Here is a 12,113-nt window from a genome sequence, read left to right as displayed (position 1 = left end):
ACTTTGGTAATGCTTTTTGTAACAAGGATCATAATTACACTTAGTCAATCAGGTTGCGTGATCCTCGTAAAGTTACATGGAAAATACAACTACTGGGACAACTAATGGGAATGTATATTACACTCGCACAAATGCAACCAGTTATTTGCATTTCAATTCTTTCACTAGCAAATGCGAGTAAACTGCTGGCACTTTAGAGCCCACTGAAAGTCAATCTTATGTTTGCTAACGTTAGCTTGAAACAATTAGTGTTTACCTTTCCACAAAACAGAGTCTAAAAGGGATGTTTACACGTACAGCTGACAGTCGGCAAACTCAGCATCACAACAAACAGGAGGGGCTGACACGGGGTAGCTACGTCCAATAATAATGCATTCATCTCCATGTCCGTTGACACAAACTCCGTACATGTCTGTGTGTTGCAGCTCGAGAATCGGGATGTTAGATTTACTCAGTGGATTAATTGTTTATTAAAAAGGTTTTAAAAAGTTTATACAAATTTATTTATTTATTATTATTATTTTTTTTTAAATCAGGCCTTATTCATTTCTGCATACCTTTAACTCAGATCTCGTACCTGCGTACATGGACAGAGAATTGCGCAGTTGGCAGGTCTGATCTCTGGAGATACCTGTAAATAGCTGTGCCGTGACGCTTCCCGATCCAACCTGACAGAGCTTGAGAGGATCTGCAGAGAAGAATGGGAGAAACTCCCACATACAGGTGTGCCAAGCTGGTAGCATCATATCAAAGAAGACTCAAGGTTGTAATCGTTGCAAAAGATGCTTCAACAAAGTACTGATTTCTGCTCTCGTAAAAGCCTGGTTTAACTGCATGTTAACACTAGAAGTATATCATCTAAAATCAATCAATTGAAAGTGTGGGTTCACAGCTCCAATCCAGACATGTCGGTCATTACTGAGACGTGGTTAAGAAAGAGTGTTATTAACACTCATGTTAAACTTTCTAGATATAACTTTTTCGGCAAGATAGATCTTCCAAAGGTGGTGAAGTGGCAATCTTTACCAATGAACACCTTCAGTGCTCGCTTGTCTCCACCAAGTCTGTCCCCATACAATTCTATTTGTTGGTTTCACGCAGTCAACTTTCAAATAACTCTGTTGACTGTTGCTGGGTGTTATCGGCCACCATCAGCATCAGCCTGTACCTTAAATGCCCTAAGCTCTCTCCTGGCCCCTTACACTAAGTCTGAATTTGTCCAGCTAGGTGACCTAAACTGGGACATGCTTAAACAACCTGACCAAGTCCTAAAGCAATGGAACTCCCTGAATCTCTCAGATTATTACCAATCCCACAAGAAGACTCCAAACATCCAGAAAAGGCCTCTCTCCTCGATGTTAAGTCTGGTGATTTCAGTAATTACCTTAGTGATCACTATTTTACAGCCTGGGTTCGTAATGGCTGCTCAGTGAAACGAGCTGTCCTGATGCATTAGACGAGTGCTAAAAAACATTAATGAGCAAGCCTTCCTTCATGACCTGGCCTCTGTAAATTCGTGTAGAATCAGCTTGAACACCTCTGTCGAAGACGCATGGACCTACTTTTTTATATTTTCAGTGGTATTGTTAACTTCTTATGGCTGGGGCGCTATTTTCACGTTCGGATGAAAAGCGTGCCCAGAGTAAACTGCCTCCTACTCAGGCCCAGAAGCTAAGATATGCATATTATTCGTAGATTTTAATAGAAAACACTCTGACGTTTCTAAAACTGTTTGAATGATGTCTGTGAGTATAACAGAACTCATATGGCAGGCAAAAACCTGAGAAAAAATCCAACCAGGAAGTGGGAAATCTGAGGTTTGTAGTGTTTTAACTCTTTGCCTATCCAAGATACAGTGGAAATGGGGTCATATTGCACTTCCTAAGGCTTCCACTAGATGTCAACAGTCTTTAGAACCTTGTTTGATGCTTCTATTATAAAGGAGGGGGGGAATGAGAGGGGATTGAGTCAGCGGTCTGGCAGAGAGCCACGAGCTGGTCACACGCATTCACATGAGGCAGCTTGCGTTCCATTGCATTTCTGAAGACAAAGGAATTCTCCGGTTGGAACATTATTGAAGATTAATGATAAAAACATCCTAAAGATTGATTCTATACTTAGTTTGACATGTTTCTACGAACTGTAATATAACTTTTCGTCTGAACTTTCACCTGGACCTGCCAGCGCATCGTCAGTTTGGATTGTGTACTAAACGTGTGAACAAAATGAGGTGTTTGGACATAAATTATGGACTTTATCGAACAAATCAAACATTTATTGTGGAACTGGGATTCCTGGGAGTGCATTCTGATGAAGATCATCAAAGGTAAGTGAATATTTATAATGCTATTTCTGACTGTTGACTCCACAACATGGTGGATCTCTTTGGCTTGTTTGGGCTCTGAGCACTGTACTCAGATTATTGCATGGTGTGCTTTTTCGGTAAAGCTTTTTTTGAAATCTGACACTGCGGTTGCATTAAGGAGAAGTTTATCTAAAGGTCCATGCATAACACATGTATTTTCATCAACATTTATAATGAGTATTTCTGTAAATTGATGTGGCTCTGCAAAATCACTGGATGTTTTGGAAGCAAAACATTACTGAACGTAACGCACCAATGTAAACTGAGATTTTTGGATATAAATATGAACGTTATCGAACAAAACATATATATATATTGTGTAACATGACGTCCTATGAGTGTCATATGAGGTTAGTGATTAATTTTCTCTATTTATGCTTTTTGTGACTCCTCTTTGGCTGGAAAAATGGCTGTGTTTTTCTGTGGCTATGTACTGACCTAACATAATAATTTGGTGTGCTTTCGCTGTAAAGCCTTTATGAAATCTGACACGTTGGCTGGATTCACAACAAGTGTAGCTTTAATTTGGTGTATTGCATGTGTGATTTCATGAAAGTTGAATTTTTATAGTAAAATTATTTTGAATTTGGCACTCTGCATTTTCACTGGATGTTGGCCATGCGGGACCCTAGAATCCCACATATCCCAGAGAGGTTAAAGGCACAGTCAACTTAGTGTATGTAAACTTCTGACCCACTGGAATTGTGAAACGAATTATATTATTCTTATTAGTAATACATTTGTTGAAGAAATATTAAAGTATGCTCATCCGTTTTTAATTTTAGAGGCAAATAAATATTTTGGTTGGTAAAAAAAAAATCTGAGTTGCTGGTAGATTTTTAAATCTTTCTGCCACAGTGGCTGGTGGGCCAAAAAGTAAATTATATGCCCCGTACCGGAGCAAGTGAAACAGCACCCCTCTGTCTTACTATAAGTAGCCCATATATCTGATTCGATCTGGCAACAAAACAAATTGACATGACATGGCCATACTCTTTTTGGCCAGACAGCTTTCAAATACATTGGCAACACATACTGAGTCAGAGGGGCGCTGTTTCGCTCACTTGGATGCTTATTCTGAGATTGACGAGTCTTTCTGTCGGCGCACATCTTGGTCAAATAAATGACCGATATTTAGGTATTTTATTTGGACAGGCAAATAGGGGGTTGAGGTCGGCCTACCGTACCTACCGTACCACCCAGAACGCCAGCCCTGGACCGGAGTCAAACTTCTAGAGCTCTTTGGAGCTGTTCTCTTCATATATCTACACGGTGAATGTTGAAGCTGGAATGGTGAAACTGCCATGGCCGTTTGCAATATTACAACAAATTTAAGGCAAACAACCAACACTTTTTATCCCTCTGACATCATTGCACGGGCAATACAACAGCATCATATGTACTGTATTGTTTTATGCCACGATCCACGACACTCCCCAGCTCTGCTCCGTCAACAAAACAAAAGCAATAACAGCAGCCGTGTGGCAAAAAGTGGTACCGTTTCCCCTACTGCAGAATCCATTTTTAAACAAATGCAACCTCTTGAAGTGTATTCTGTGGTGATGAAGTATGCATGTCTTTTCACAATTATACTAATGTAGAGGACTGACTGGGATGGAAGCAGTCAGTCCAAAGGAACAAGGCTGGTCCCCAAATCCATTAAACTCCTATCACCTTCTGGGACCTAATGAGAAAATCACACCGTAGCAAGACATTTTTTCATGGTACATTTTTTGCAACAGAATGAGTACCTTTCCTCTCCTGCCGTTGCCTCCGTCCTGATCCTCCCACTGCCAGTCCACTCCCCTCACCACCCGGCCACCTGTGTAGATGCCTCGGGCTGTGATCTTCTTCGACTTGCGGCGAGACTCCAACAGGACTCTGTCAAAATAAACAAGAAAATGTATGTTTATTTTACTGACAGTGGGTGGGTGAATAACAATAGCTGTCATTTGATGGGTGTTGATGGAAATATTCAACCAATGTTGGATAAAGCTGGACATTTATTTATGGTGGAATTGAAAGACCTATTATTGGGCACATCATGCAGTTGATGTAGTAGTCCATCTATGATTTAGGTCTAATAGCTATATCAGTTTTTACAATGTTCATTCAATGTTATTAGCCAAAAACACATTTTGTTGATATGCCAATTTAGACCTTTTCAAGAACTGAGCATGAAGACTCCAACTCCATCTCTTTTGCTGAAGACTTAGAGCTGCTAACTGGATTTGAGAGGGAACTAATCAAGGATGTTTAACTGCACAGTGTACTAAAAAACGGTCCCAGTTTTGATTATGGGGATGAAAAGCCATGCTTAGCTAACCATGAAAACAGACTGAACCATTACCACAACAGTGAGCAGAGCAGTAGGCTTGCCAGGTGGGCCCGTCTGATCGTCAGAGCAACACTTCCAACATATCTAGGCTATACACTTAATGTTTCACTATGGCAGTCGTTAAACTAACTCTACAGCCCATTGCCAGCACAACAATGGATTAGGCTACCCCAAAGTAGCCTCATCCATAGTGTCTAATGACATGTTAAAAAGATTGAGGGCACCTGGTTAAAAGAAATTGCACAATTACTTGTGTCAACCCTCTATTTGGGTATCAGCAGATAATCACATTTCAAGAAACCTTGTCTTGTCGTCTTTGACCTGGATATTCCAGCGCTTCAAAATAACAAATAGGATTTGGCTTGTTTTATTTACTAGTTGCTGGCATGCATCTTTCAGACTCTGGGTCATCCTGGGTTAACCCTTGCACACTGTCTATTGAGAGTAAACAAACACAATGAACAGCCTATAACAGTGCCTTCGGAAATTATTCAGACACCTTGACTTTGTCCACATTTTGTTATGTTCCAGCATTACTCTAAAATTAAATAAAAGCAAATCCTCAGCAATCTACACACAATACCCCATAATGACAAAGTGAAAACAGGTTTTTAGAAATGTTTTCAAATGTATATAAAAAAACATTAATACCTTATTTACATAAGTATTCAGACCCATTGGTATGAGACTCAATTTATCTCAGGTGCATCCTGTTTCCATTGATCATCCTTGAGATGTTTCTACAAATTGATTGTAGTCCACCTCTGGTAAATTCAATTGGTTGGACATGATTTGGAAAGGCATATGCTTGTCTAGATAATGTCCCACAGTTGACAATGCACGTCGAGTAAAAACCAAGCCATGAGGTTGAAGGAATTGTCTGTAGAGCACCGTGTCAGGACTGTGTTGAGGCACAGACCTGGGCAAGGATACCAAAAGATTTCTGCAGCATTGAAGTTCCCCAAGAACACAGTGGCCTCCATCATTCTTAAATGGAAGAAGTTTGGAATCACCAAGACTCTTCCTAGAGCTAGCCGCCCAGCCTAACTGAGCAATCAGGGAAGAAGGGCCTTGGTCAGGGAGGTGACCAAGAACCTGATTAGAGTTCCTCTTTGGAGATGGTAGAACCTTCCAGAAGGACAACCATCTCTGCAGCACTCTTCCAATCAGGCTTTTATGGTAGAGTGGCCAGATGAGATTCTCTGGTCTGCTGAAACCAAGATTGAACTCTTTGGCCTGAATGTCAAGCATCACGTCTGGAGGAAACCTGGCTCCATCCCTACGGTGAAGCATGGTGGTGGCAGCATTATGCTGTGGGTATGTTTTTCAGCGGCAGGGACTGGGAGACTAGTCAGGATCGAGGCAAAGTCGAACAGAGCAAAGTACAGAGAGATCCTTGATGAAAACCTGCTCCAGAGTGCTCAGGACCTCAGACTGGGGCGAAGGTTCACCTTCCAACAGGACAAAGACCCTAATCACACAGCCAAGACAATGCAGGATTGGCTTCAGGACAAGCCTCTGAATATCCTTGAGTGGCAAAGCCAAACCCAGACTTGAACCCGATCAAACATCTCTGGAGAGACCTGAAAATAACTGTGAAGAACACTCCCCATCTAACCTGATAGAGCTTGAGAGGATCTGTAGAGAAAAATGGGAGAAACTCCATAAATACAGGTGTGCCAAGCTTGGAGCGACATAACCAAGAAGACTCAATGCTGTAATCGCTGCCAAAGGTGCTTCAACAAAGTACTGAGTAAAGGGTCTGAATACTTATGTAAATGTTTTATTTCAGTTTTTTTTATTATCAATAAATTAGCAAACTTTTGGGGCATTGTGTGTAGATTGATGACAAAAAAACAACAATTTTAAACTATTTAGAATAAGGCTGTAAAGTAACAAAACGTGGAAAAAGTCAAGGGGTGTGAATACTTTACGCAGGTGTATATTTGGAAAAGTATAGAATGCATCATGATATTGTCTGCTCCGTAGCATTGTTATTACTTGACCGATGAGGCACGCATCCAGTTTATGCTTCAAAACCAACTTTATAATAGATTATATTTTACTCAAAATTCCATGACTTACTGTAAGGCGATTTTGGCAGAATAGATGGATGCAGTTCAATGCATGACTCATATAATTCACCAATACATTTCTTGGTAGCTATCAAGTTGTAAATCACAGCTGGCCTGGTACATTGTTTGCTGCCTCCACCCATTCGGGATGCACTGTGTAAGTTTCAAATACTCAATATAAAAATGTAAAATAAAAACTGACAACTGTAACTAAGGCTGTCAACACAATCAATCTAGTAGGGCAATGATGATAAGTCCGTCATAACGTGGCAAATAGGCTAGCGCACATGTCAAACAAGGCCCACGGGGAAAATAGGACACAAAAGCGAGTATAAATGAGTCAACAGTTGAGTCATCTACTTATGAAATTACAGCCTGATGCACTTGCATCTGTGAATTGAAGTTTAATTGCGCTGCTTTTGTGTGTCCCGTTTACAGCGCGTAGCGGTGGGAAAGTGTCCTAACTAGGCTACTAAACTGCTGCAGTCTGGCTTCGGTTTTTAAAGCTTAAACAATGAGTACCCAAAAAACAAAACCTGCAAACCATCCAAAGGAGAAAATTGTAGGCCTAATACATTAACATTTGAGCAGTAGCCTAGGCTGGCAACTCAACTACAAGACATTTTGAGTGCACCATACAGGTACTGCATTCAACTGCACCGGTGATCCATGTAGTGCAAAAAAATGAAAAACATGGTTTAAGTTACAACATATTGCTTCGTTTTTGTTCTTTGGAGTTATTAAGGTTGCGGCATATTATGCACACCTGCAAGCATAGCAGCAAAAACAAAAAGTTTTTGGCTTGACAAAAAGTATTTATCCCTTTTGTTTTAATATGTTAAAATGCTATATACAGCATCCATATGTACATTAGTACACACTATAAAGTAGCACGTTTATTGTCAAATCAAAAAGGCTATATTTGGCCCGCAAGTTAGTTGTTTTTTTTCCAATATGGCCCGCTAGCTGCTGGGAGGATGTCATGAAATTGGAGTTGTTGAGTGACCAACTTTTTCACTCATATCGTTTTTTTGGGGGCTACAGCTAGAGATGCAGGTGTCATTTGGTTTGCTATGCTAGCTAGCTATGGTGAACGACTTATCCACAGTTAGCGTCTCTCTTAGATGTCAATCAAATGCATTTGGCATTGATAAAATGGGTGGGCAGGGAAGTAAACATTCAGTTGTCAAAACGTAGGTTTAGACAAGCATGCATTAGCAAGCGGCAGAAGGATGAGCAGGCTACTACTCCCCAACGTTTATTAGTTCAATTGTGACGGTCAAATAGCTGAAAGGGTTTATCTAATGTTCCCTTGATAGATTTTAGCTCATCTCCCTCTGGCTCAAATTAGTTGTCGATCTTAATGCTGTTGCGGGTCTGCTGTCCCCACTTGCTTCAAGGTGTCTACCATTGTTCCTGTACCCAAGAAAGCAAAGGTAACAAAACTAAATGACTATCGCCCCGTAGCACTCACCTCTGTCATCATGACGTACTTTGAGAGGCTAGTTAAGGATCATATCTACCTTACTTAATACGCTAGACCCACTTCAATTGATAAACAGACAATGCAATCGCCATCACACTGCACACTGCCCTATCCCATCTGGACAAGAGGAATACCTATGTCAGAATGCTGTTCATTGACTATAGCTCAGCCTTAAACCCCATAGTACCCTCCAAGGGCATCATTAAGCTTGAGGCCCTGGGTCTGAATCCCGCCCTGTGCAACTGGGTCCTGGACTTCCTGACAGGCCGCCCCCAGGTGGTGAAGGAGTGAAACAACACCTTCACTTCGCTGACCCTCAACACTGGGGCCCCACAAGGGTGTGTGTGCTCAGCCCCCTCCTGTACTGCCTGTTCACCCACGACTCAATCATCAAGTTTGCAGACGACACAACAGTAGTAGGCCTGATTACCAACAATGACAAGACATCCTACAGGGAGTAGGTGAGGGCCTGGAAGTGTGGTGCCAGGAAAACAACCTCTCACTCAACATCCACAAAACAAAGGAGCTGATCGTGAACTTCAGGAAACAGCAGAGGGAGCACCCCTTATCCACATCAACGGGACTGCAGTGGAGAAGGTGGAAAGCTTCAAGTTCCTCAGTGTACACATCACTGACAAACTGAAATGGTTCACCCACATAGACAGTGTGGTGATGGCGGTGCAACAGCGGCTCTTCAACCTCAGGAGGCTGAAGAAATTTGACTTGGCACCTAAAACCCTCAGAAACTTGTGTTTTCGGTCTGCATTACCGGGGGCAAACTACCTGCCCTGTCCTACAGCACCCGATGTCACAGGAAAGCCAAAAAGATCATTAAGGACAACAACCACCCAAGCCACTGCCTGTTAACTCAGCCATCATCCAGAAGGCAAAGTCAGTAAAGGTGCATCAAAGCTGGGACAGAGTGACTGAAAAACAGCTTCTACCTCAAGGCTATCAGACTGTTAAATAGCCATCACTAGCACAGAGGCTGCTGCCTATATACATAGACTTGAAATCACTGGCCACTTTAAATATGGAAAACGTGTCACTAATGTTTACATATTTTGCATTACTCATCTCATAAGTATATACTGTATTCTATTCTACTGTATCTTAGTCTATGCCACTCTGACATTGTTCGTCCAAATATTTATTTATTCTTTATTCCCTTCCTTTAGATGTGTGTATTGTTGTGAAATTGTTAGATATTACTTGTTAGATCTTACTGCACTGTTGGAGCTAGAAACACAAGCATTTCACTACACCTGCAATAACATATGCTAAACACGTGTATGTGACCAACAAAATTTGATGATGTAAAGTCACACTATTGCTACTGCCTGTAAAGACACAGGCAAGTTCAAAGTGAATGATGGCAGACCCGTGTGGCAAATGGCTTATTTGCATATAGGCCTACTGTAGCCCTGGTTGGCTGTGGCGCCCCAGTCTGCGTAGGCTCCGGTCCTGAACAAGACAAACTTTTTTATTAGGTATTATTTGCTGCAGTGTCTATTAATTGTCCAATCGCACGGCCGCTTTCCCACTCTATATTGCTATAGAATTGTTATAAATGCCTTACCATGTTATTCCCAAACGTTCTATGAATTCATGAAAATTGCCTTATCTAAGTGCTGCTTGTCAGAAAATGTTTAAAAAAAAATAATAATTTAACTATAAGTGTCTTTCTTCCTTGGGGTGTATATGAACAGATTTTTATAAATGTTCATGTTGACAAAATGCTGTCAGTTCCACTTTAAATGGTAATTGGTCAAGAGAGAACCCACAGACTCATAAATAGCCACAGACTGCCAACAGTGAAAGAATTTAATGTGGCATAACAAAAAAGTCCATCATGCCTTCAGTTTAGAGCAGTGTCTGTGGGGGGGATGGGGACAATTAACAGTCTCAGGGGAACTGAAGTCACAGGTCGTTGAAAGGGTGCCAGCGGTCTCGCCATGCGTTTGGTTTGTCCCTTTGGATCTAATAAAGGGCTTGAAGCAGTTGGAGGGATGGCTCTAGCAAGAAAATATCTCCACTGTATGTAATAATGCAATAACATGTCCTGGTTGCATTCTCTGCACATTATGTTTCAGTCAGTTCATTTTGAAAACCACAGAAATACACCAATTGTTGTTTTCATAAACTAACTTTTCAGCTCCTTTTGTTATTGGGGGCGGCAGGTAGCCTAGTGGGCCAGTAACCGAAAGGTTGCTAGATGGAATCCCAGAGCTGACAAGTTAAAAATCTGTCGTTCTGCCACTGAACAAGACAGTTATCCCACTGTTCCTAGGCCGTCATTGTAAATAAGAATTTGTTCTTAACTGACTTGCCTAGTTAAATAAATGTAAAATTAAAAAATACTTCAGACTTTTCCATTTCTGTCCTATAATAACTATTGAGGTACAATAAGAACTGGAGACTGAGTCCAAGATGTCAGACCAATGTTTTCAAGGTAATCTACTCATCTTCTCATTCGACGATTCATACTGTGGTTGGTCCGGTTTATACGGACCAACATCACATGCGTACTAGCACGACTTCATAACGTCATCCAAAAACAAGGCAGACATTAGATGAATATAAATATAAAATATGAATATCTTCGGCTGTGAGCGATGGGGAAAAAATTGGCCTCAGCAACAACTATTTCACTAATTCCATTGATGTTTTGCGCACAAAGGTGATGACTAAAGTGTCTAATTAGTAATTTTCAAATCTGACTTCTCTATGTAGCCATCTATGGAGCAGAACTGTCGAAGCAGTCGAAACCGTGCTCCTTGACCGGAATCCTGGCCCCTTGACCATAACATTCTCAAGACATGTTTGTTGTTATGATTTGGCATTTTATGCAATTGTGCTTTGTCTTCCATTTGTAAATCTTCTATGGAAGCATATAAAGACAGACATGGCCAGTAACATGGGATTGGCTGAGGCCCCAACAACATAGCTGCTTCTGAAATAGAGTCTGAGCAGTCGCCTGGCAACAGAGAGCCATGATCGGTGGCCACATGTTGAGTCTGCCTACAAGGCTGGGCTCAGGCACCACTTCTCAAATGTCAGAGAGACAGACAGCCAGGGTGAAACAGAAAGCCACAAAACAGAGAATAAAATGGGTGGGTCCCTCAATATAATCAACCAAAGGATGTAGATTAGAATTGTTATAATTTAAATCATCACTAAACCATAGAGTTTGTCATAGACGTGGGGCTGAGTTGACAAAGCATCCCTACACATTGGTTCCACGTTGTCTTTATTGCGGCCACACCGCATAGATAATCAGATCTCACACTGAGTAACATGACTGCATTGAAGATGACCTGGAACGTAATCATTAGCTTCACAGGGCAGCTGACAGTACTCACCTCTCGCTACCAGGGGTGGTGATCCTGTAGAAGCGGTGTCGCAGGTGGTGCTTGTCTCCGTGGTAACAGGTGGTACAGAGGTCATAGTTGGTGCACTCCGCACACTTCCAGCGGATACCGATGATAGGCTGCTGACGGCAGGTGTCACACATGGTACCGTCATGCTTGATACCTGAGAGGGAGTAGTAACAAGGCAGTCAGGAACATTTTTGCTGGGCAGCAGATTGCCTAGCAAGTGCCGCAGGTGTCTAAGGCACTGCGTCGCAGTGTTTGCGGCATCACTACAGCCTGTGTGTCTGCTAAATTACTCAAATGTAAATGTTGGAGGTGTCAAGTGTGAAGCAATGATGCCTCTGCCCGCAGCTCTGGGGCTTGTTGAATTGCCATCTTCATGCTGTACCATCGTTCATCAAAACAAATAAAAGTAAGCATACAATACACTAGGTCTAAACACTCAGAGGGAGAAGTTATTCACAAAGCTTGCTTT

General features: G+C 41.6%; 1 protein-coding gene across 8 annotated transcripts in view; it reads right to left on the bottom strand.

Moving 5' to 3' along the window:
- The window catches only part of LOC129824187 (E3 ubiquitin-protein ligase mib1), an 83,494-nt gene that overhangs the window by 70,040 nt on the left and 1,341 nt on the right, over positions 1-12,113 (bottom strand). For all 8 annotated transcript variants that reach the window (XM_055883625.1, XM_055883626.1, XM_055883632.1 and 5 more), the window contains 2 exons: positions 11,627-11,798; positions 4,117-4,246 (listed from right to left, as the gene is read on the bottom strand). In XM_055883625.1, coding sequence (XP_055739600.1) covers positions 4,117-4,246; positions 11,627-11,798 — 302 coding nt within the window. The remainder of the gene's footprint in view (positions 1-4,116; positions 4,247-11,626; positions 11,799-12,113) is intronic.

Source organism: Salvelinus fontinalis, chromosome 26 (genome assembly GCF_029448725.1).
Source record: "Salvelinus fontinalis isolate EN_2023a chromosome 26, ASM2944872v1, whole genome shotgun sequence".
In the NCBI taxonomy this organism is placed as follows: domain Eukaryota; kingdom Metazoa; phylum Chordata; class Actinopteri; order Salmoniformes; family Salmonidae; genus Salvelinus; species Salvelinus fontinalis.
The sequence above is the reverse complement of the archived record's forward strand: the minus strand, read 5'-3'. Positions and strand labels throughout refer to the sequence as shown.